Raw genomic sequence first — 25,772 nt, 5'->3', positions numbered from 1 at the left:
CTTAATGACCAACAAGATTTTCAGGGTAGAAGGTTTCAAGAGTCAGAGCTCCCTTCTTCAGATACAAGCTGTATCTGTATCAGGGGCACGTCTACCCTGAAAAACTTGTTGGTCTCTAAGGTGCCACTGGACCCAAATCCTGCTGTTTTACAGCAGACCAACACAGCAACCCACTTGAAACTAATCTTATTGAAACACTTCATAAACAGTCCTTGAAACTGCTCACATGTTTTGTCCAGGCAGGAATATTCCTACTTACTTTGAATTTTGATTTCAGAAGAATTCACTGGCAACAGAAGGATATGCACTGCCTTCCCATTAGCCTTTTCAAAACTTTCCTTCTCCTGAAGTTCTTCAGGGGGGTTGCTTTCAAGGAGGCCTCCAAATTTACCTCAAAGTGAATTACCCCAAAATACCTCACTGCAAGCAACACTCAGGGGCTGCCCTAGATGGCCTATATGCCTCTTCCCAACTGTTTGCCATTGTACGAAGACTGTAATGTCTGGTAGGAACTCCCAGGAATACAACCACAGCTCCCCAGAAGCCATTTCCCTTACAGTCATCCTTGAAAAATGTCTCTGGGTAACCATGGAAGCACCTGGCCTTGTGAAATACGTGCAGGCCAATTGTCCCACAGAACTGCCTCTCATTCTCACACATATTTCGACACAATCAACAGCTCCTTCTCAAAAACCACTTCAAGGGAGTAAACACTATGATTCTGGGACGCAATCGTTCCAAATCTTATAACCCTTTTCTGAAACAGCAACCTGTACCAACAGGCCTTGACATAACAACACAATTCAGTTTGCAGACATTCAGTCAAATCCTTGTTTGCTCAACAAATGAGACTTTGGTTGCCTTTGCTCTGGCCAGACATCTCTGCCTTGCAGGAGAGGGGTGAAGTGTTAGCAGTCAGACCCCTTCCTTACACTGAAAGGGCAGTGTATGAATATGGCATAGCATAAACCCCTTCTCCTTATGTGTCTTAAGCACAAGGTATACCTGGCAAGGCAGAACAGATGCCAACTAGAGATAGGCACGAACAGCAAAATGAACTTTAAAAAAACCACGAACAGCCCAATCAGCTGTTTGCGAACAAGCTGTTCCTGAGGCTCCATTCTAAACAAACTGTATACGAACAGGTGTTCGTTGCAAGCCTCGTTCGTTGCTGTTCATCAAGCCAGACAGTCTGGCACCTGCAATCAATTCCCTAGGCAACCGGAGGCAGGGACTGCCTGAACTCTGTCTGAACTCCTGCTGTTGCCCTGGAAACCCCGATCTAAGCCCAATTTAGTTTGATAGGCAGATCTTCCTTTCAAGTGTGGAGCTCCAAATTTGTTACAAGGGAGGAAAGAGCAGGGGGGAGGGGGGCTCCCAGCTCTGTTTTTGCAGACAGTGAGGGATAGACAGTTGCTGTTGGCATTTTGAGAGAGAGACAGGGAGAGTGCATTGGAGCTTGAATTTTCTTTGTGTGTGGTGGGATAGGGATCTACCTCTTCAAGTTCCAGGGCTGCTGCCAGGCTCTGGGCCAAGCTATTATTTATTACTGGTACCTTTCCTGCTGCCTGCTCAGGTAAGGTTTCTGGGAGTGGTGTGTTAGGGACCTACCCCTTCAGGTTCCAGGGTTGCTGCCAGGCTCTGGGGCCAAGCTATTATTTATTATTGGTACCTTTCCTGCCGCCTGCTCAGGTAGGGTTTCTGAGAGTGGTGTGGTAGGGATCTTGATGGCTGGAGGAGAGCCTGCTGGCCCCCACGAACAATGAACAACGAACATGTTCGTGAACAGGTCATGTTCATCAATGTTCGTTGTTCATTGTTCGTGGATGGCAACGAACAATGAACACCATGTTCAGGGGGGTTTTCTGTTTGTGCCCATGTCTAATGCCAACCCCAGCTGGAGTTGGAAAATTACCAGAAGGTGTGTCAGATTGACTAGGTGCCCCTCCACGTCCAGAAGAAGCACTTAAGTGAAACAAAAAAGTATTCCAAATGTTCCGCAGTTAATCTCCTCCACACCCTTCCATCCTTCCCGCACTCACCATCTTAATCAGGGCTGTTCAGGGACATGATAGACCTTCCCATCTGGTAATCACAGGTCATCAACCACTACAGTCCACTTTAAGAAGCCTCTCCCAACTCCACTGTCCACCTCCCAAAACAAGACATCAAGTCATTGTCTTTGGGAGCAAGACATTATTTTTGCCCCAGGATACATTTTACTCTATAATTGGCTGTCTTGCAATGTGCTTGGTGTGTGTTCTTGGATCCGCTCACACATCCTCAGATGTGTTTCTAAGCCTTCTCCTTCCTGCCATTAAGTGCTGGTCACTCAAGTTTCTGTCTCTATTGACATCCTCTCTCTCACCTTGACTGGTAAATATTACCCCACCCCAACTAATCTTTCCCACTTTCCTACCTGTTTTCTAGTTATCTCTGTGTGTATGCTCCATGTGTTTTCCTGTATGTTTGCCTTTCACCTCTTTGTTAATGAAGAAACTTTTCCTGTAGAGCATCTGCTTGCTTATCTGAGAGTTCTCTAAGGGAACGATCCTGGTATACATCATCGAGATCCCTATGTTACCCCATCTCGCTGCTTCTCCTTGTATGCTAATTCCTTTAACTCAAAAGTAGACTCCCCCATTTAGGATAACAGAAAGAATTGCCAGGGAACAAGCCCAGATTTGTACCTCACAAAAAGCTGAATTAAATTCAAATCGTGGTTTCATATCCTGGTTTGACAAACCTCAACCATAGTTAAGTACAGTGGTTTATATTGTGGTTTCATGTGACACCAGAAACAAACCAAAGTTTCAAGGGGTGATTAACTTCTGCACCTGATGGTTTCTGGAGTAACTTGTAAAGGGAAATTTGTGTGTGTGTGTGTGTGGGGGGGGTCTTTCAATCAGATCCCCTCTAAGCCATTGCACTGAACAAGAATAGCATAAACGGTGCAGGCAACAGGCCTAAAACAATCATAAAACAATGAACTGATTTGCTAAAGAGACATTTACTGACTTTTCTTCTGTCAGTTTTACATTGGCTGATTCCGCATACTTTGGATAATGCACTTTCAATTCACTTTATCAATCGTTTGAGGTGGATTTTTTGTTCTGCACACAAAAAAATCCGTTCCAAATGATCTATAAAGAGGATTGGAAGTGCATTATCCAACATGTGTGGAATCACTCATTGTGTTGTTTATGTCGTTTGGGAGGGGCAAACATCGTCTCTAGGAGAGGCCCTATTTGTTAATGGGGGGGGGCATGTCCTCTTTTTATTATGTCTAAAAGGGGATGGACTTGAATCACCATAATCTCTGGCTAAACTATTTCAAGGGAAAGACCTCAATCTGAGATCTTAGATTGCTGCTGCTAGTCAAAGTAAGTAGAAAAGGTCAAGATGGATTAATAAAAGAAGGAACTTTGTATAAACACAATGCCAGAAAGCCAAGCCTTCACATCCTATTCCAGGGCTTTCCCCTGCTCCACTCCTGTACCATTTGTTATGGCCTCCCATTTCAACAACATTTCCATGACAAACAGAATTACTCCACCAATTTCAGTGGTGTGACTCTGAGTCTCTACACATTATGAAGTACTTTGGGACACTCAAGTGAACCTCATTCATGTGTCCCCCCACCAACTTTCAATGCACTCGCTTGCACAGTCACACTTCAATTTGCTCCACGTGAGTACATTCAAGCATTCGATATACGTTCCTCCTCAACTGCTAAAAGTATCCCAGTTTCCCCCACCTCCCACCTCTATTCATAGAAATGCAGATCTGGACACTTTGTTGCACCTTAAAGAAATGCAAATTGGCAATTCAAAGGAGCCTACAGTACTTGTTCTCACAGCAAAAACAGAGCTGAATTGGCGCTTTGCTCTCCGTAATCACGTGCAGATGCAGCCACACAAAGGGAGCACCCGTGAAAGTGGCATTCATGTGGATTGAGCAAGAACAGCCTGCATGTGAATTGAGGACCACACATACAATCCTGCATTTGAGCATCCCTAGGTACTTAGTAACGTGTAGAGACACTCTTTGTTGCATAGGACTGGGCTGTTAGTAATAAGCCATCTGATATGACTATGTCCCAGTCCCCAAAGCCACAGACATGCATATTTCTACACACTTACTGATCCTGTGTCGAACCGAGACGGTATCACTCCGAGCCCCGTCTTTGTAATACGCCCAAATCGATATTTGGTATTCAGTGTTCTTTTTCAGACCAGACAAAACAGCGGCTGCCAAGTTTCCAGCAACAGAGAGCTATGGGAGAAGGGAATATAACCAGATTTCTAGATGTCTGGATAACCCTGTGACTTTATGAAAATAGTCAATCTGAGATTCCGCTCTTGGTCCACTGTCGGGGCTATTTATATTCCCTCCCAAGAATTCCGGTTCTGCTCTACTGGATGTTGAAATCTACACTCTCATGCTCAAAGGCATGGGGGCAAATAAACAAGTGGGGCAAACTTTATTTTGGCCCTGATTTTGTTGTTTGCATAATTTCATCAAGGTCTTCTGTGTCTGCAGGAAGGGGGAATGATCAGCCACGGGCTAGAGGGAGAAGCAGGACAAATCCAGATTCTGCCCTGACAGCCAGTTTGGAGTAGTGGTTAAGAACGGCAAGACTCTAATCCAGGTTTGATTCCCCACTCCTCCACCTGAAGCCAGCTGGGTGACCTTGGGTCAGTCACAGCTCTCTCAGGGCCAAGCTACACATGACGAATGACACTTGAACGGCAAGTGTATTTCTCCCTGTTCACTTGCTCTCCACTCAATCCACTTGCCGTTCAAGTGTCATTCGTCATGTGTAGCTTGGCCCTCAGACTTCTCTCAGCCCCACCCTCCTCACATCATGAGGATAATATAACACTGACTTGTTAACCACTCTGAATGTGGCACTAATCTGTCCTGAAGAGCCGTATATAAACACAAGGTATTATTATTATGCAGAAGTTCTGTCCCTGATACACCAATATGTTTGCCAACCTCCAGGTGGGGCCTGGAGCGCCCCTGAAATTACAATGGATCTCCAGACTACAGAAGAAGAAAAACGGGTGCTTTGGAGGACTGATTCTATAGCATTATATTCTGCTGAGGTTCCTCCCCTCCCCAAACCCCAGCCTCCTCCAGGCTCCACCCCCAAATCTTCGGGAACTTGCCAACCTGAATTTCACAACCCTATAACACCACCATCCTTCTATGCTCCACCCATTTCTACAAAACTGTTTCCTGTCTTCTTTTGCTGGTCTGTGACCATAAATTGATTGACTCCACCCACCAGATTACATCCTGACCTTGCCACAGGGCAGTAGTTTCTACTCTGGATCTGTGCCCGAGCCATGAGATAAGAGTAGCCTTGCCGGTCCAAAGCAATGATCCATCTTGTCCAACAGCGACCAGACAGATACCAAAGAGTGGCCCACAACCAGGGCCTGCAGACATCAGCCTTCCCCTGCTGACTGCTCCACAGTTCCTGACAATCGCAGGCAGACTGTCTCTGAACCCAGAGGTCCTATTTGGCTATCAAAATCAGCCAGAGACTTTTTCATCTATTTAAGTCAGTGGCCACCACTCCACTACTCCAATGGCTTAATAGAATGGGGAATTTTCTGCCAAAGGATGTGGTGATGGCCGCAGGCTTTAAAAGGAGATTGGGCAGACTCATGGAGTATAAGCGGCTACTAGCCACAGTGCCTAAGGCGAACCTCCATATTCAGGGGCAGTGAACCTCTGAATTACAGAGGAAGGCCTCGTTCTCATTTTGTTGGTTTTCCAGAGTAACAGATTGGTCACTGTGTGAGACAAGATGCTAGACTCGATGGACCACCAGCCTGATCCAGCAGGGCTCTTCTTAGGTTCATCTTGTAGCAGGGAGTTCCACCAGTCAGCTCCTCCTGCATACCTCCTGTGACCTCCCTTCACCGAGCACATTCCATTTGATCTGGTAGACAATCACGTCGGATGCTGCGATCGCTTCCCATTCCAACCGGATCTCACTTCCTGAGAGCTCAGTGACCTTCAAATGGCTCGGCGGCGGTACCTTTACTGAGAGTCAGAGGAAAGGAAGATGCTAAAGATCAGGTTTTTCCACATTCTGTCCCTGTTGCTCAGAGGTGAGGCCATTGTGCGGCCATGCTACAGAACAGATGGCGAGGGAGCGGAGTCGTAACCGGGCAGCTGTCCTTCACCAGCCTGCCTTTCACTTCTTCAGACCCCCAATGACATATGCTCATACTGAAGGACTGAGTTATAATATTTTGCAGCCATTAATTAAAGCATAATTGTTTCATCTCCGAGCAAGAAGACACGTTCTGTTTGGCATTGCAAAGTGCCGAGGAGCCCAAGAAGGGCATTCAAGGAGAGGAGGAGGAAAGATCGTGTTTCTCCTGCACGGGAATCTCTGGGATTTTATAAATAGAATTATGCTAGACAGTCCTTGATACTGCTTTATATCATTCAAAACAGAATTATTTTTAAAACAGTAGTATCTATTTTGCCCTTGGGTGGTATCTTGGTGAGATTCAAAGCTTATTGGTGTGCTCTGTTTGTAACAAGCATCTGCTTCAATTTCATTCCTGTGGACATGCCTGTGGTATCATTATTACCTTCCAACCTGTACTTCTGATTAGCTGATTAGCTCCCATTTTCAGGAAGTCTGGTACATTTGATCTATGTACAGGGCAATGTATATAGAGGAGGAGAAAGACTGAGCTCATTGGCTCAGACCCCTCCTGTGAACAAGTATGGTGAGAGCCAGTGTTGCCTAGTGGTTAGGGTCAGACTACGACCTGGGAAATCCAGTTTGAAATCCCGTCTCACTCTTCACGAGACATCTGACATGTGAAGAACACGTGTCAAGAGATGCAATGTTAGCCGGGAAGGGAAATTTTAAAAGATAGAGGCAGAGAGGTGAAATTGACAGTGCCTTCAGGGAGGCAAAGATGAAATGTACAAACCCTCTGAGGAGCGATCTCCTCTGGCTCTGGCTTTTTAAACTACAAAATAGAAAAGAGTCCAGTAGCACCTTTAAGACTAACCAACTTTACTGTAGCATAAGCTTTCGAGAATCAGTTTTCTTTGTCATGATGCATCTGACAAAAAGAACTGTGATTCTCGATTCACCGTACATTAATGGCTATTAGCTATGGCAAGTTAAGGGAACCTGCATATCTAGAGACAGCAAACTTCTGAAATCCAGAACTGGGGAGGAGCCCCATGGTGCAGAGTGGTAAGCTGCAGTACTGCAGTCCAAGCTCTGCTCACAACCTGAGTTCGATCCTGGCGGAAGCTGGGTTCGAGTAGCCAGCTCAAGGTTGAATCAGCCTTCCATCCTTCCAAGGTTGGTAAAATTAGTACCCAGTTTCCTGGGGGTAAAGTGTAGATGACTGGGGAAGGCAATGGCAAACCACCCCGTAACAAAAAGTCTGCCAAGAAAATGTCATGATGCAACGGCCCCTCCATGGGTCAGTAATGACTTGGTGCTTGCACAGGGACTACTTTTACCTTTATGCCCTGTTGTTAGCCCTCCAGAGCAACTAGTTGGCTGCTGTGTGAGACAGGAAGCTGGAGAAGATGAATGCCATGGTCTGATAGTCTTATGGGTTAGCATGCTCCATCTCAGGGGAAGGAGAGAACCAGGGTATTTGGCCACACTTGCCCCCTCTGTGTATTGTGTGTATGGGGCTACAAAATATATGAAATCAGGCCTTTTTTTCAGCAGGAACGTGGTGGAATGGAGTTCTGGCACCTCTTGAAAATGGTCACATGGCCGGTGGCCCCGCCCCCTGATCTCCAGACAGAGGGAAGTTTAGATTGCCCTCCGCGCCAGCGGCACAGAGGGCAATCTAAACTCCCCTCTGTCTGGAGATCAGGGGAGGGGCCACCAGCCATGTGACCATTTTCGCCGAGGGCAATTTAAATTTAAAAAAAACCCCCTTGTTCCAGCTGACCCAAAGTGACATCATTGTGCGGTCCTGAGTTCCACCACTGAGTTCCGCCACCTCTTTTCCCAGAAAAAAAGCCCTGTATGAAATGGACTTCATACTTGTACACTAGTAGCTACAGACGTGTGTATGGGCAGCCAAGCAATATTTGCCTGTTTAATGTGGTTCTGTAAGTTAAGGTTTAGGCAGGTCTGTGGCAGAACACCTTCAACAGAAAGTCTTTCAGCCACTGGGAGAAAAATTAACTACTCTTGAAATTAGCCCTTCAGTGAGCTACAGAAAGTCAACAGTTTTTATTCCAACAGGAGCCTGGAAGAACATAACACCATCGGTAGTGTTCCAAGTTCCAGTGCTTGCCAAGACTTCAAAATTCCCACATCTCCCCACAGTATAAAGGTCTATGCATCATTCTAGCTTCCAGCCACACTGGTTTTCTAAGGGTCATGCCACTTCTAAAGCTGATCGGCCTCTACTTACACGTAGTAACGTTGCCCGTTACAGGGAAGGATTCGCCTTCATCATAAATGGAAGTCACGCTGACAAAATATTTTGTCAGTGACGACAGGGGCTTCAGCACAGCAGATGAAACATTGCCAGGAACCTCTACCTGAAAAGAAATGAGGTCTATTGAATATATAAAGAGGATATCGCTGCGACTTGAGTATATCTGATCTCAAAACAGGAGGAATATCCTTAAAGCAACAAGAAGTGAAATGAGGAGAGGCCTGCATGCGTCGTTTTTGTTTTGAAAAGCCACACTATCTCACTCCCCGCTTTAGACATCAAAACATGGACACGTCCAAAAATATATCCCATTTTCCTCTCACCCTTTGCCAAAAGAGGTCACAGCACTGTACGCGGACCTCCCTTCCCCTATTTTATCCTCAGAACAGCCCTGCAATGAGTGACTAGCCCAATTCCTATCTCTTTATGTCCACTCACCTCTCCAGTGTTGCTTCCCCTGCTGGAGATATATGTCACACGGTGAGTTTTCACAGCACGCAAAGTCGCCTCCCAGTTGACCCTGACTGAGCCATGGCTGATATCTGAGAAACTCAGGCGTAGTGGGGGGCTCAGGGCCACTGCAATATATGGAGGATTGAATCATAGAATCATAGAATCATAGAGTTGGAAGGGGCCATACAGACCATCTAGTCCAACCCCCTGCCCAGTGCAGGATCAGCCTAAAGCATCTCTGACAAGTATTCATCCAGCCTCTTCTTGAAAACTGCCAGTGAGGGGGAGCTCACCACCTCGCTAGGCAGCTGATTCCACTTTTGAACTACTCTGACGGTGAAAAAGTTTTTCCTAATATCCAGTCGGTACCTTTCTGCATGTAGTTTTAGCCCATTGCTTCGCGTCCTACCCTCTGCTGCCAACTGGAACAGCTCCCTGCCCTCCTCCAAATGACAGCCTTTCAAATATTTAAAGAGAGCAATCATGTCCCCCTTCAACCTCCTCTTCTCCAAACTAAAAATTCCCAAGGCCCTCAGCCTTTCCTCGTAGGGCTCAGTCTCCAGACCCCTGATCATCCTCGTCGCTCTCCTCTGCACCTTCTCGATTTTGTCCACATCCTTTTTGAAGTGAGGCCTCCAGAACTGCACACAGTACTCCAGGTGTGGCCTGACCAAGGCAGTGTAGAGAGGGGCTATAACCTCCTGCGATTGCCATTTAAAGGTCATCAACATTATAATTTGAATTCAGTTTTAACTTCCATCGGAGCTTTTTTTCAGCCGGAATGCCATGGAATGGCACCTCTTGAAAGTAATCACATGCCCAGTGGCTCCACTCCCTGATCCTGTTTCCTCCCTTGCGCGGCCCACAGTGTCCAGCTCTTTAGCTTCAGGCAAAGAGCAACACTTTTCTTGCCAAAGTGGCAAGAAAAGTGTTGATTTCAAAGCCTGCCACTTTTCAGCTGATGGGAGAGGAATCCCCCATCAGAAGAAAATAGCAGTGGGGCATTTGAAAGCAGCAGCATTTTTTTTTTGCCCGCAAGAAAAGTGTTGTCACTTTTAAAGCTGGCACATTTTTTTCAGCTGACAGGAGGAGGATCCCCTTCCCATCAGCTGAAAAAAAGCTGTTTTAAAATGCTGGCAGCTTTTTCAGCAGAGGGGAGAGGGAGGAGGGACCTCCTCCCCCTCAGCTGAAAAAAGCAGCAGGGCATTTGAAAGTAGCAACACTTTTCTTCTGTGTGTTTCTCCCTAATGGTGAGTTCCACCATCTTTTTCCCAGAAAAAAAGCCCTGACTTCCATGGCTTCCCTCCCAGCAAATCCTGGCAAGTGGAGTTCAGCAAAGAGGCTAAAGTGTGCTCCTAAGAGATTCCCAGAAGCCAATCTAGATTCTCAGCATCTCTCCAGGAAAACCAATAGCAAGTATTTTTACTAATAAGCCTCATGTTCATTCCTCCATAGAGGGGGAATGCACATTCTGTATTCTGTGTAGTTGTTACTCCATTGGACTTGGACCAGATCCTTAGAGGACTTCTATCTGGCTTGACAGACCCGTGTCAAGGTCTTCCTTCTGTCTTGGCTACCCCAGTCCCCAATGTTAAAAAAAGATTTGTTTGAAAAGAATGGTGATGACTTACAGGTAGTTTCCTGAATACTTGCGGGGTCACTAGCATCTTCTCCATACATTGCGTACACAGCTAGAGAGTATTCAGTGCTGGGGGACAAACCCCGGAGCAGAACTTCAGGCTCCACTACTTTCACCTGACAAAAGACGGGGAAAAATGCTGGAAATGAGCTGTGACAATGAAGCCCGATACATCTTCAGCTGCATTTAGCTCCTGTTCCTGAGCCACTTAACAGGCATGGAAGGGAGAAATTCAGGGGGGAAGGAGGTTGTTAGAAACCTCTTGCTTGAGAGCTCACAAGATCCCCCTTCCACCTATCCCTTGTTTGGAGACAGAGTAGTATGGTGATAAGACAGTAAGACTGTAGATCCAGAGGAGTTAGCCGTGTTAGTCTGTAGTAGCAAACTAGTAAAAAGCCCAGTAGCACCTTTAAGACTAACCATCTTTATTGTAGCATAAGCTTTTAAGAACCACAGATCTTTTCATCATGCATCTGGTGAAGAAAGCTGTGGCTCTCGAAAACTTATGCTACAATAAAGTTGGTTAGTCTTAAAGGTGCTACTGGACGTTTTACAGTAAGACTGGAAACTTGAGTTCAAATCATCACTTTGCCCTGAAGTTCACTGAGCAACCTCGAGCCAACCTAACTCACCCCACAGGGCTGTTGTGAGAATAAAACAGAGGTATGAAGTACCACATATGCCACACCAATCCCCACAGTGGGATAAAAATGAGACAACTAGAAATATATGAAAAAAGAAGCAACTTGAGTATCTATAGAATTAGTACCTGAGTATCTAGAGTATTAGGACCTGAGGGCATTCAATGAAGTAGATGGGTTTAAGGATGGACAAAGGCGAACCTCATTACTCAATTAGTGGAACTTTATTTATTTGTATTTATTTACTTACGTTATCTATAGTCCACCTTTCTCGCTGAGACCCAAAGTAGATTACACACTGTGAGACTAACAAAATTTGTGGTAAGGCATGAGCTTTCGTGAGTCACAGCTCACTTCTTCAGATACCAAAGTGAGCTGTGAGTCATGAAAGCTCATACCCTACTACAAATTTTGTTACTCTTATAGGTGCTACTGGACTCTTGCTCTTTTCTACTGCTACAGACAGACGAACATGGCTACCCATCTTGATCTAAAATGCAAATCAGTCAGGGACCAAAAATTTCAGCCCAAGCATCTGGTGGACTGTGGAAAATAAAGATAACAATAACAGCAATGACAATAATAAAATGCAAGTCAGTGAAGGACCAAATTTTCCAGCCCAAACATCTGGTGGACTGTGGAAAATAAACGTAACAAAAACAATAAAAAGCTCACTTGGCATCTGAAGAAGTGAGCAGTGACTCATGAAAGCTCATACCCTACCACAACTTTTGTTAGTCTTATAGGTGCTACTGAATTCTTGCTCTTTTCTGCTCCTACAGACAGTAACGCAGCTACTCATTTTGACCTGTCTCCAAAAATGCATAGAGGGAGGCTGCCAGGTGATAATCAATCAGAGCTATGCATTCAGGTTGCCACGTTCTTGAAGACCACCTGAACATAACTGCATACATAGTCCTGTTTGCAGAAACAATTTTCTATTTATTTCAGCTCTTCTCACTCACCCATTACAGCCAATCTGCTGCCATCTTCAGCCCAGCTAGCAGAACTACCTGGAAACCTAATATTATTTATGCAGGTGGACTCCCTAAGTGATTTTTTTTGTCTTAGCCCAAGTTTCCCAGAACATGGTCCATGCAGATCCTTCAGTTTCCTGATCCGAGAGATTGGCTCTCCTAACTGCTCCAACACAATAGCACAATTCCATAACCCAATTCTATTTTAAGTCACAGTAATAATTCCAGAAGAGTAGCTAGGTTTGTCTGTGGCAGAAAAAAAGAAACCAGGAGTGTACTGTTCCAGAAGCAAGCTGACTATATTAATCAATATGTACCAGACTAGAATGTATGCCTATAGTTTTAAGAGAAGTGCATCCCGGGAGTTGTAGTGCCTTACCCCACAGGTTCAGTTCCTGGGGCATTCAAAGCCCGCCAAAACTTGTCAAGGCCATTTCCTCTTTTGTTCATTCACACCTCAGCAGGGAGAGGAGCAAGTCATCTCTCTTTTTTCACCACATTCACTGGGTCTACAAAGCTCCATCAAGTGCCTTTATGCATGAAAGATGCACTCTCTCCTTTCGTTATTTAGAAGAATTGTGAGTAGAGATTCCTTATGTGTATGAAGAAGTTAAATAAAACCATTTACGTTTGTAACCAGTGCGTGTGCGTTGACACTTGATGACAAAGGGTTGGGATTCCCTCCTCGCATCAGAATAAGGAGTCTTGCAGCACCTTAAAGAAGAATGAATTTTGCTTCCAGAGATTCAGCTTTTGTGGACTACAGCCCACTTCATCAGATGTATCCAAGACTTCGGTTGCAGCATACGGTTCCAAATGCCTTTTAGATAGGAGCTTCTTTGTACCATAAGCATTGCTGGGCACAAGACATCGCCAAGTGCTGGTCACGCATGCTTGCATTAGCATTTGAATAACTGCAACAACTTAGCAGGGCTTTTTTTCTGGGAAAAGAGGTGGTGGATCTCTCTATTATCACGTGTGTGCGCAAAGTGGGTGTGCACCGCTGGAAATACACACTGAGGGCGGCTTTCTCTTCCTTTCTTCTCCCTCCTGGCCTGCCTCTCAGCCGGCCAGGAGGCAGTAGCGCCTCAGGAAGGAAGGTAAAGAAAAGGAAGAAGGAAAGATAAGGAAAGAGAAAGGGAGGGAGGGAGGGAGGGAAAGAAGGAAAAAAAAGAGGGAGGGAGGGAAAGGTCGGGGAAAAGGCCAGGGAAGCAAGCGGTCCGGGAGAAGCTCCTCCCAGGGAGACAGTCCACAGGTCTTTGGGCGCCAGGGGCAGGGCCACCAGTCACGTGATCTTTTTCAGAGGTGCTGGATCTCAGATCCGGGGAGATCCTGCTGAAAAAAAGCCCTGCACCTAATGATGATGTGCACGTGAGAATGAAGCATATGGCAGATCAAAAAGTAAGTGGGTCTGATTTTCAAATGGAGTACTTTCCTACAGATTCTGTTCTCAAATATCGATTTTTCTCAGTGATGCTGCTGATCTGGTTTTGCTCACATCTCAGGAGGTTTTCTCCAAGTAATAATTACACACGTTGCGTAACAGCCAAAGGGATAGCTCCTCTTGCTTTGCAGATCCAGCTGTTTGAAATAGGAACACGGGATTGTCCATTGGCAGAAGTCGTTTTCCCACAAGCATCCGGGGCTATGCAAGCGAGCACATGCTCCTGTCCAAATCCCAGCCCTCAGCTCTTTGGATCAGTCTGCCCAACACTTTCTGCTTCTTTATCTATTTATTTTGGCCACTTATATGCTGTATTTCTACTTTAACATAAAGTACTCAAGAACAGACTAGAAATTTATAATATCCAAATATAACCATCATAATTTTTTTAAAGTAAAAATATTTTTTCAAAAAATCAATCCAGAAGAACTTACTTTTAAAAGGCCTTCTGATTTTTTTCAAAGATGTCTTTTATCTGAAGCCAGGAAGCCTGCAGTGACTGGGAGAAAGGCAATTCCAGGAGCAGGGAGTTCCAAAGATGAGAGTAGCTTCCAAGAAGTCCCATGTATGGATGCCCACCAAGCATAGATCAAGAATTGTGGGTTCTGGCAGCAGAGAGTCTTTGAATGATCTCAGAGTAGGGGGATCTACTATGGCCTCCCTCTTTAATGTCTGTCACCAGTTGGTGGGGCAGTGGTTGGCGGGGGGGGGGGGGTTTCCCCAAAACTCCAGTGTTGTGCATCACTTCCAGGAAAAACCAAGAAGTGACGCCATGTCATAAATGTGATGACAACATGACACTCTAAGAATTGGACAAAATTCTATGGTTTCACCATAGAGTTTTGTCTGATTCCTAGACCTTCATGTTGATGATGTGACATCACTTCCAGGTATTTTCTAGATGTGCTGTCATGCCATCCCCTCCTCCTCCTCCTGCCAGATGATGGAAGGCAGCCCTCTCTCAGAGTACCTATGGAATGAGGCAGTTTGGGCCCAGTTTTAAAGGCTAAAACCAACACTTTGTATTGAGTCCTGAAACAAACTGGGAGCCAATGTACTTGATACAGGATAAGTGTTATTTGCTCATTAATATTCCTCCCAGGCCAGCATCCAGAAGAAAAACCAGATGTAGGTGATCATGTGGTACAGTTTTCTTTTGGGACTGTACCACTTCATGATGCATATCACCTGTTTAAAATGGACCACATATGAAAAATCTCCTTCTGCTTGTAATTCCTAAATTGTTAAGAGCCCCAAACTGATGAACAAAAAAATGTATATTCTTTACCTCTTTAGTATCATCGTTTGCTCCGTTGGGTGTTGAGGAACAAAGGACGAGATACTGAGTAGCGCCATCTGCTGGCTGCCAGGTCAGTCTTATACTGTTGTGGCTGATTTCAGCTGCTCGAAGGGAACGAGGAGCAGACAGAGGTACTACAAGAGCAAGATGATAAAAAGAAAACAGGAAAAAATAATGTATCATGTTTTCTATCTGACAGAACTTCAAGGATTTTACTTAGTTTATAAAATAAAAAACTGAGAATGTGCAAAACCATGCATAGCCTGCTGTAAGAAAAGTAGCGTCTCTGACTTCCCTGGGCAACAACATTTTGCAAACTAAGCAGATCAATGTATTGTCGAAGGCTTTCACGGCCGGAGAACGATGGTTGTTGTGGGTTTTCTCCGGGCTGTATTGCCGTGGTCTTGGCATTGTAGTTCCTGACGTTTCGCCAGCAGCTGTGGCTGGCATCTTCAGAGGTGTAGCACCAAAAGACAGAGATCTCTCAGTGTCACAGTGACATTTTCTCTGTCTTTTGGTGCTACACCTCTGAAGATGCCAGCCACAGCTGCTGGCGAAACGTCAGGAACTACAATGCCAAGACCACGGCAATACAGCCCGGAAACCCCCCAACAGCTAAGCAGATCAACTTGTTTAAATTGCAGTTGTGCTTCTTTAGCATAACCGATTCTAGGTACGCTTGTCATGACAAAAGCCAAACAGCTCTGTGCTGAAGCTCTGTCTCTTGACTACTCCTGGCTTCTGAGATCTGACCCCACATTGCCACCAAACATCCAGGCCTATCTTGGAGCCAGTTTGGTGTAGTGGTTAAGAGCGCGGGACTCTAATCTGGAGAGCCGGGTTTGATTCCTCACTCCTCCACTTAAAGCCAGCTGGGTGACCTTGGGCTAGTCACGGCTCTCTGGAGCTTTCTCAGCCCGACCCACCTCACAGGGTGCTTTGTTGTGGGGTCAGGGCTCATTTTGAGGGGGAACATGCAGGAACACATTTCTGGCAGTTCCCCAAAGAGGTCACATGCCAGATGGCCTTGCCCACCTGACTCTCAGCCATTTTGGGCCCATTACGGCCTGGATTGGGGCTGAAACGGCCTGGATCGGGCCTCTGACGGATGGTGGATCACTCTCCCACTCGGTAGCGGCTTGATCCTGACAATTTTAGGCCCCTTTTTGGCCATTTTCAGTCCCCTTTTGCCATTTTGGGCCCAGTTTCAGCCCTGAATGACCAGGATTGGGTTCCAAAAGAGCCAGGGAAGGTGATGTAAGGGGGTATGGCATACGCAAATCATTTATGCTAATGGAACACCTCCGGTGATGGCAAGGGGCATGACATATGCTAATGAGTTATGCTAATGAGGTATGCTAATGAGTTCCTCTAGCTCTTTTTCTATGAAATGACCCGTGTGGGGATAATAATGGCATACTTTGTAAACTGCTCTAAGTGGACATTAAGTTGTCCTGAAGAGTGGTATATAAATCAAATGTTATTATTATTAATGTCATTATGTTGGCAGCCATAAGGCCTAGAAACTTGCTTTCTCTTTTATTGAAGGAGGTAAGCAGCCCTGCAAAGAGGACAGATATAATTTCAATAGGTCTCTGTTTAAGCAACCTCCAGGTGGTGGCTGGAGATCTCCCAGACTTACAACTGATCTCCTGACAGTAGAGATCAGTTCCTTTGGTGAAAATGGCTGCTTTGGGGACTCTATGGTATTACAGCCCACTGAGGTCCTACCTCTCCCCAAACCCCAACCCTCCCCAGGCTGCCCCCCGCCCCGCCCAACTCCAGGCATTTCCTAACCCAGAGCTAGCAACCTTTCTACTAAAGCAGACCTTAAAATAGCTAATAAATCCATAAAATAATGGGCAAAACCAGCAGTTTTAAAAAGCAATGGATAATTAAAACAAAGCAAATCATAGCCACCCTTTGATGTTATTAAAAGCAAACATGATGGCTTTTGCTTGAGAGTTCAAAAACTAGTAAAAAGGGCACCAGGCAGATCTGATTGGGATGGAGTTCTTAATTGGCTGGCAGGTTCCTATGGGCAGAGGCAGCCTTTTAGACACCCTGGCCTTTCCAGACTGCTTAATACCATGTAGGTCAAAACCAGCACTTTGCATTGCGCCTAGAAACTAACTGGAAGCCAGTGAAGTACTTTATATACCAGATGCTTTATGTTAGCCACTGGGAATTCCCCAAGGTCCAGTTCTAGTCAATAATCTGACCACCTTATTCTAGACCAGCTGAAGTTTCCGAACAGTCTACTAAGGCAGCCCCATGTATAGTGAATAACAACAGCCAAGCATATACGTTACCAAGCTGTGGATAAATCTGGTCTGCTCAGTGCAATCCAGGAGGGGATGCAGTTAGAGCATCCCAGGCAAAGCTGTTGCATGCAACAGACAGTACTTTTGCGACCAATGAATAAAGCTACATCTACTAGCACTCTTAATTTTGAAATTCAAAGAGAGTTGAAAACCCATCCATACCGGCTGAACTCTACCTTGAGCGTTAGTTTATTGCCCTTCATGCAGTCCATTGCTTACTCCAAGTGCTTGTTTAAAATGTTCTGTTCTGACTTACTCAGATAAAAAGGAGAAGCAAATAGGGTTGCCCAATCTTCAGACTATAGAGATTAGTACCCTGTGGTGCTGAAGGAGAGTTTTATGGATACCATGGACGACCAAGAAACAAATAAGTGGGCACTAGATCAAATCAAGCCTGAATTCTCCCTAGGAGCTAAAATGACAAAATTGAGGCTATCGTACTTTGGTCACATCATGAGAAGGCAAGATTCTCTGGAAAAGTCAATAATGCTAGGAAAAGTGGAAGGCAGCAGGAAAAGAGGAAGACCCCAAAATGAGGTGGCTGGACTCAATAGAAGAAGCCACATCCTCCAGTTTGCAGGATCTAAGCACGTCTGTTAGTTAGGACGTTTTGGAGGTCTCTCATTCATCGGGTCGCCATAGGTCTGAGGCGACTGGACGGCACATAACATACACAATCCTGGAGAAAATGATAGCTTTGGATGTTGGATACTGTGGTATCATATCCCTGCTCAGCTTCCTCCCTTTCTCAGACTTCACCCTCCCTGGCACCTGCCCCAAATCTCCAGGAGCTGGTAACCCTAGAAGGCAGAGTTGGGCATCATCCACTTATTGATGAGGCCTCAGTCCCCACCGTGGGAGCTTCTTTGCTAAAAAAAAAGGTGGAACACAAAATATATGAACTCCAGGTGTAAAAAGTCATGGGGCAGAATCACACCTCTTGCTGGACGTGTGTAGCTGCTAAGAGTGGAACCACCCGTGCAAGATGTCTTGACTTGCAATTCTGCTAGGCTGTCACACTCAGGGGCACAAGGAAGGAATTGCAGGTGGGGTTTCCCATACAATGGTCACCATGTTGGTGATTCCAGACTTACATGTTGAGGTGATACCTCGGAGCCCATCTCCAACTGCGTTTTCATAAATGGGGAATACCGACACCAGGTATTCGGTGTGGGATGTCAGATTGAAGAGCTGGACAGCGGAGGCAGAACCATCTAAAACTACCTGCAAATATACAGCAAGGTTCAATGAGCCACATGGTAAGAACTAGAGATGGATGAACACCCCTGTGTTTCATCCCAAACCACCCACCTTTTGTGCAACCATTCCTAGTAAATATAAGAATGTTTGTTAGGCATTTATGAGTGCTCAAGAAGACACATATATTTGTGAGTGTTCAATTTGATTCCTGCAAAATGCATAAACCTGTCCATCTCCCTACCAGTTTCCCTTCTTTCCCAAGACTTTCTGGAGGGGAGAGAAGCAATCGGTTGTGGGAAAGAGGTTCTAACCAGGACCCTTCCTCTCTCAACTGTTCTTCCCATATCTTCCTTAGTATGACCCCCTGCCAGGGTTGATGGGAACCGTAGTCTTTGCAGTTTCCCAAACTGAATCAAAATGCTGTGAAAAGTTTGACTTTCTTCCACTCCAGCAGTCTAGTAAATTTTGAGCATATGCCAATCACCAGCCAGCCGCCTAAGTGACGAGGAATGGCACTAACTGGGCAGATGCAAAACTACCTGAATGAGGCTCATTTTAAATTGTGTGCAAATAGTCAATGTGAGCATACCTGGGTGCTCAACAAGAGAAAATGAGCATTGCAAGTAATACAAGGATCATAGTATTACTAGTGCAAGATTCGAGTCTAGTAGGTACCTTAAAGTCCAACAAGGTTTCCAGGATATAAAATTTTGAGAGTATAAGTTTTTAAGAGTTTGGTATTTCAAGGGTGTCAGTTTCAAGATTCAAAACTCCCTTCCCCAGATCTGAAAAAGGGTGCTTTGACTCTCAAAAGCTTATACCCCAGAAATCTTGTTGGTCTTTAAGGTGCTACTGGATTCGAATCTTGCTCTTCTACCCAGGGCCAGCCCGCCCATTGAGGCTGGCCCAGCAGCCGCCACAGAGTGCTAAGGCACCGGAGGGGTGCTGGCCTGGGGGCAGGGGCACGTGCCACGGAGCTGCCACTGCCGCCACCGGACAGGAGTGCGCTGGCGGTAGCAGTGTGGGGCAGCTGAGCGGGCAGCCTCCCGTTCAGTTGCTCTGTGGGCCAGGCGCACCCAGCGGCCAGGGCTGCTGGCTGCACCTGGCCCACAGAGCAACTGAATGGGAGGGCTGGAAGGCCCCCCATGCACGCACCCAGCCCTGTGTGATGATGTCACATGCAGTGATGTCATCATGCAGTCCAGTGCACATGTGCATGCGCACGCACAGAGGCAGCCCTTAAGCTGCCTCAGGGGCCGCCCCTGCTTCTACCACAAACCAACACAGGCACCCGCCTAAAAGTATTGCTAGTGAGAACCTACGAGAAACAACTGGTTATCCTTCCCCTCATGAAACCAAGACTACTTCCTCGTCTAACAGTTTTTTAAACAGTGATCACTCAATAATGTATATTAGAATTCTCACTTTGGGCTACCCTATGCTCACATCGAAACACCCAGATTTTCACCTGCTGAAAATTTAGGTGAAAATTTTCACCTATCTGCTCATGTATGAGAAACAGCTTTCCGTTAGCTGCCTCCAACATTCTGTGGTGGTTTTCAAAGCCAAGGGAGTTCAGGAATTCCTCAGATTTCTCAAGGCTCAGAGATGGGGAACGAGATTTGAAGAAAATTCACTGGCTTACCACTATCTATCTTCCCCTAAACAGAATTACTTTTATTTTATTTTATTTTATTTTATTTTATTTTATTTTATTTTATTTTATTTTATTTTATTTTATTTTATTTTATTTTAATTTAATTTAATTTAATTTAATTTAATTTAATTTAATTTAATTTAATTTAATTTAATTTAATTTAATTTAATTTAATTTAATTATTTAAAACATATTTATGCTGCCTTTCCACCCACATATAGTCCCCCAAGGCAGAGAACATAAAAACAAGATTTAAAATAATATATACAATAATTCTGCTAAAAACATGTAAGCATATAACACATAAACACGCTCAACATCAAAACCAGGAAGGAAGGCCAATATCAGTTATTGGTGATATGCCAAATGAAGGGGTGGGGGAGTCTTCACCCACTGGCAGGAGATTTCCCAAATGGTTGGATGTTAGAAAGCTACTACTGTGGCAGATTAATGCGCTCATGGAATTTTTTTTTATCTTTTAAAGTGACCCCCAAGGGTCATCTAGTCCAACCCCCTGCACAATGCAGGAAATTCACACCTACCTACCTACCTCCTCACCCTGCCCTCGATTGCTGCTGTATGCCCAGAAGAAGGCATAAATCCTCCAAGATCCCCAGCCAATCTGGCCCAGAAGAAAATTCCTTCTTGACCCTAAAGTAGTGAGCATCCCGGGCATGTAAGAAGGGGCCACGAGAACTAAGCACTGATGTAACCCTTCCTGCCCTCCCCCTCATGATCTGTTCAGGTTCACAGAATCAGCACTGCTGCCAGGTGGCCATCTAGCCTCTTCTTAAATACCTCCAAGGAAGGAGAGCCCACCACCTCCCAAGGAAGCCTGTTCCACTGAAGGGCTGCTCTAGCTGTCAGGAAGTTCCTTCTAGTATTTAGCCCTCTGGCTGATTTAACCAAACACACGACATCCAACATGGGATCCCTTACCTCTTTGGGGATCCCACCCCTGGATGGGTAGTAGACCACCCTATACTTCTTGGGTGGTATCACAGGAGGCTTCCAGATGAGGTGCATGCTTCTGGAAGTCACCTCTTTTACAACCAGGTTGCTTGGGCTCAAATGGGCACCACTGTTCACGGGAGCAGTTTCTATTGGATCACCTGTACGTGTGAAGAGCAGGCAGGAGTGTCATATTGTGTAGTGTTACAGGAAAACATTGGATTCGGACTAGGAATACCCAAGTTCAAGATCCTTCTCAAAGCAAGCTACAAGTGATGCCTGACACAGGTTGGACCCTTGTCAGCTTCCCTCAAGTTTTGATGGGAAATGTAGGCATCCTGGTCTTGCAGCTTGGCTCTCCGACTGCTGTCCAATGGGCTTTTCAACTGTCACTTGTCCAACATTCCGCCAAGCTGCCTACATTTCCCATCAAAACTTGAGGGAAGCTGACAAGTGTCCAACCTGTGTCATTCGTCACTTGTAGTTTGGCCCGCAGACAGAAAGCCTGATGGATGAGGCTGTGGGCCAATCAGCATCTCCCAGCCTAACTTGCTTCAAACAGATCCAGAGGAGTTAGCTATGTTAGTCTATATAGTAGTAAAATGATAAAGAGTCCAGTAGCACTTTTAAGACTAACCAATTTATTGTAGCAGAAGCTTTCAAGAACCACAGCTCTGTTTGTCAGATGCATGACAAAGAGAGCTGTGGTTCTTAAAAGCTTATGCTACAATAAGCTGGTTAGTCTTAAAGGTGCTACTAGACTCTACTATTTTACTTCAAACAGTTGCTGTGAAACTAAGATTGGGGGAATTATGCTACCCTGATCTCAGAGGAATAATAAGATGTCGGTGAAATTGTTATTTATTTATATCCAATTTTTTGGATAAGAGCGGTATGATTCTAACCTGGAAGAACCGGGTTTGATTTCCCACCCGAATTCAGCTGTGTAACCTTGGGTCAGTCACAGCTCTTCCAGAACTCTCTCAACCCCACCCACCTCACAGGGTGATTGTCGTGAGGAAAATAACAACACATTTTGTAAACCACTCTGAGTGTGGCATTAAGTTGTCCTGAGGGACAACTCAATCGAACGTTGTTGTTATTGTTGTTGTTGTTACGCTCCCCTGTTGGCAACCAAAGTGGCTTACAGTTCAAAAATTAGAACTATAATGGAAACAAAAATAAACATGAAAAGGGTGGAGAGGCTCGCCAATACAGAGCAGTCCGTCCTCCCTTTCTCTGCTCCCATATCTTCCTCAAAAGTCTTGATTTCTCCAGGCTACAACCCTCAGGCTAAGAACTGAAGGACAAAAGCCCTATAGCTCTCACTTTGAGCATGCTCAGGATAGAGCTACCTGCTGAGGAGAAATATTTATCAATCTGTTTTGAGAGAGACCCCAAACAAAAATTTTAACAACTTTCTCCTAAATCATTAAAATAACCAACAGTTTCCAAAATACTACTTTTTACCTTTCTATCCCACCCTTTCTCCTTTCTGTTTAATCATCCTGTACTGTTCTTGCTCTCAAATTAAAAAAATTAGTTTTTTTTAATGGTTTGATTTACTGTATATATGAGGTTTGGGAGTCAGTGAGGTGTAGTGGTTAGTGTATAGGGCTAGGACTGAAGCCATGAACCTCACTTGATTCGAGTCCAGTAACACCTGAGTAACCAACTAGATTTCTAGGGTGTAGGCTTTCAAGAGAGTCAAAGTTCATCTGAGAAAGGGAGCTATGACTCTCGAAAGCTCATATCCTGGAAGTCTAGTTGGTCTCTAAGGCGCTATTGGACCCAAATCTTGCTCTTCTACTACAGACCAGCATGGATACCCACCTGAAACAAACCTCACTTGGTGATTTGGGGGCCAGTCTCTTAACCTAACCTACATTGGAGGGTTGTCACAGGATGAAATGAAGTTCAGGCCATCTGTCTGCATGGACCGGCAACAAGTTGGGCAGAGAAAGATCTTTCTCAACACCTACTAATGACCTGTGATGCTTTAAATGGATGTGTCAGGAATAAAATAAAAATAAAACTGTATGCAAGCAAAGCATAAGCTGAACCATTGAACCTCAGTCTTTTCTCTAGTTGAGACCAGGGCCCGGCAGGATTTACTATCTTTCTGCCGGGCCTGTAAGACAGAGATGTTCCGGCAGGCATATGGTTGAGGCTGGGCTAGGCCTCCATTGGCCTGGAAAGAGGACAAGAGAAGATCTGAGCCGTTCCCATCAGAGTCGTCCACCATCTAGCTTTCAATCATTGAACATTGATTGCTGTTGTCTGGCATATTAGCCATTATATTGTATTGCAGGATGTTTTATCTGAATTTTTTAACTATCTTATTGCTTTTATGATATGTAAATTATATGAAATGTTTTTATCTGATGTAATCTGCCCTGAGCCCTCTCGCAGGGAGGGCAGAATAAAAGTCTAATTTTTTAAAAAATAAAAGGGTAAGCCTTATATTCCACTCTGAGCTCCTTTAAAAAAAGGATGGAAACAACCATAAAGCATACATAATAGGGTGAGGTTTACAAAAGAGAAAAAAAGTGGCTCAGTGGTAGAGCATCTGCTTGGCACGCAAAAGGTCCCAAGTTCAATCCCCACCATCTCCACTCAGAAGGATCAGATGTGAAAGATCTCGCCCTGAAATCTTGGAGAGTGGCTGACAATCACAAAAATAATACTGACCACAACGGAACAATGGTCTGAAGGCAGCTTCGTATTTACTTCGTTCGTTCGTTAGTTAGTTGTTATAATACGCTGTCCTTGCAAGTGGGCTCAGAGCAGAGCACAACAGAAATCACAGTATTTAGATAAAACATGATATCATAAAAACAAGATAAAAACACCCATAATACAGACCACTTATAATACAGACTACTTACAAACCTCGTAGAAAATGGAAGGAGGAACCCATTCAGAACATATGCTATTACAAACAGTGGTGAACACAGAAGTGGGTGGCTATCATAATCAAAAACACTTGAAGTCATGCAGGTGGAGAAAAGACACGAGGCTGCACGGAGCAGAGCCATGACGCCCTACAAGCAGCACCGGCTTGTTCGGCTGTTTCGTTGTCCCTACCTCCTCAGGGGCGAATTGTCTCCAACACTCCAAATGATTGGTCAATTCAAGCACTATTCCAATATATCAATTTAAGACGCAGCACCAGGCTAGTCAACACAGTCACATCGGCGTATTTCAGCGGAACAAGCCGGTGCTGCTTCTAGGGCGTCGTGGCTCTGCTCCGTGCAGCCTCGTGTCTTTTCTCCACCTGCATTCTAGCGGGGCTCCTTGTTATATGGACTTTGATTTTCATGCTTGTACTTACCTGGTGACTGAGCGTGGATATATGCACCTGTTCCTTTGACTTGTTTATTACTGTGATTTGTGTGTGATTATATCACCTTTTTGTGAATGACGTCAAGTGTTTTTGACTATGATAGCCACCTACTTAAAAACCTCAGCACACATAATTGCACAAATATATTCATATATGTTCATTAAGATTTTCTAAATTAGGATTTCCTAGCCAAACCATGTTTTGTCTATAAAGGTTAACCATCATGTCAAACAAAACTAAAAATAACTTTAAAAAATGACCAGCCAACATCTTTTCCACACTGTGACATTGAGAGATCTCTGTCTTTTGGTGCTACACCTCTGAAGATGCCAGCCACAGCTGCTGGCGAAACATCAGGAACCACAATGCCAAGACCACGGCGATACAGCCCGGAAAACCCACAACAACCATCGTTCTCCGGCCGTGAAAGCCTTCGACAATAAAAAAATTTTCAATTCACATTGTTTGAGAGACACAAAATACAACCTTTTCAAGTGATAAGTTCAGGTATGTCTTTCCATTCATTTTGGTTTTGCTTACTGACTTCATTAGTTTAGAGTTCCCCAGAAAGGGGAGGGGGTGTCCGTAATGTGTCTGTGTGGTGGTGGTGGTGGGGGGATCTTGCAGGAAATTACAGCTTTGACAGTCCCAAAGCGAAATGAAGACAGAGGCGCTGGCCTCACCTGTATTCTCCTCCTTGTTCTTCTCTTTGATCCGAGCGCACAAGACTCGCGTAAGCCGGCCAACCAGAGAGCTGAGCAGGGGGAAGTCCAGGACGTTGTACACCGTCAGCTCCAAAGGATCGGAGGCCACTTGGCGCAATTCTGCCTCGTCGGCGTTTTTCACTCCTTTAAAACAAATGTCAGTATCTGAGAGGTGTACGTCAAACAAGATGAATGCTTGTGCGTAACTGCCGGGGGAGCAATTTGGAGCTCCCATCCGACCCACTACAATGCCCTCCTTCCAGCGTCCCATAAATCCTCCGAGGCTTGAGCCAACTGACTTCGAAGGGGCTGTGGCTCAATGGAACTCTCCTCTCTTTGGCGTGAAGAAGGTCCCCGGTTCAATCTCCAGCATCTCCAGTTAAAAGAACCAGGTAGTAGATGAAGTGAAAGACCTCCACCTGAGACCCTGAAGGGCTGCTGCCAGTCTGAGTAGACATTACTGACCTTGATGGACCAAGGGTCATAAGGCAGCTTCAGTTTCCCCCATCTCCACCTTTCTCTTTTTCATAATGACATTTTAGAATGTTTTTGTTCTTTTTGGTTATTTCTGTTTTCTCTGCTTATGTAGATGAGTCCCCCAAACAGACACATCTGCTTTGGCCCCATTATGCTGCTTTTATTATTGGTATGAGGCCAGTGATGTTAGATAGAAT

The 25,772-nt window shown here is 45.1% G+C and overlaps 1 protein-coding gene across 1 annotated transcript in view; it reads right to left on the bottom strand.

The window, feature by feature from the left end:
* COL20A1 (collagen type XX alpha 1 chain) overlaps positions 1-25,772 on the bottom strand; it is a 156,038-nt gene that overhangs the window by 110,095 nt on the left and 20,171 nt on the right. Inside the window, exons 9-17 of the mRNA XM_054980462.1 lie at positions 25,078-25,242; positions 21,037-21,209; positions 18,335-18,464; positions 14,905-15,050; positions 10,547-10,670; positions 8,901-9,040; positions 8,436-8,565; positions 5,918-6,060; positions 4,143-4,275 (exon numbers count right to left, since the gene is read on the bottom strand). Coding sequence (XP_054836437.1) covers positions 4,143-4,275; positions 5,918-6,060; positions 8,436-8,565; positions 8,901-9,040; positions 10,547-10,670; positions 14,905-15,050; positions 18,335-18,464; positions 21,037-21,209; positions 25,078-25,242 — 1,284 coding nt within the window. The remainder of the gene's footprint in view (positions 1-4,142; positions 4,276-5,917; positions 6,061-8,435; positions 8,566-8,900; positions 9,041-10,546; positions 10,671-14,904; positions 15,051-18,334; positions 18,465-21,036; positions 21,210-25,077; positions 25,243-25,772) is intronic.

The sequence above is a fragment of the Eublepharis macularius genome, chromosome 5 (assembly GCF_028583425.1).
Source record: "Eublepharis macularius isolate TG4126 chromosome 5, MPM_Emac_v1.0, whole genome shotgun sequence".
In the NCBI taxonomy this organism is placed as follows: domain Eukaryota; kingdom Metazoa; phylum Chordata; class Lepidosauria; order Squamata; family Eublepharidae; genus Eublepharis; species Eublepharis macularius.
The sequence above is the reverse complement of the archived record's forward strand: the minus strand, read 5'-3'. Positions and strand labels throughout refer to the sequence as shown.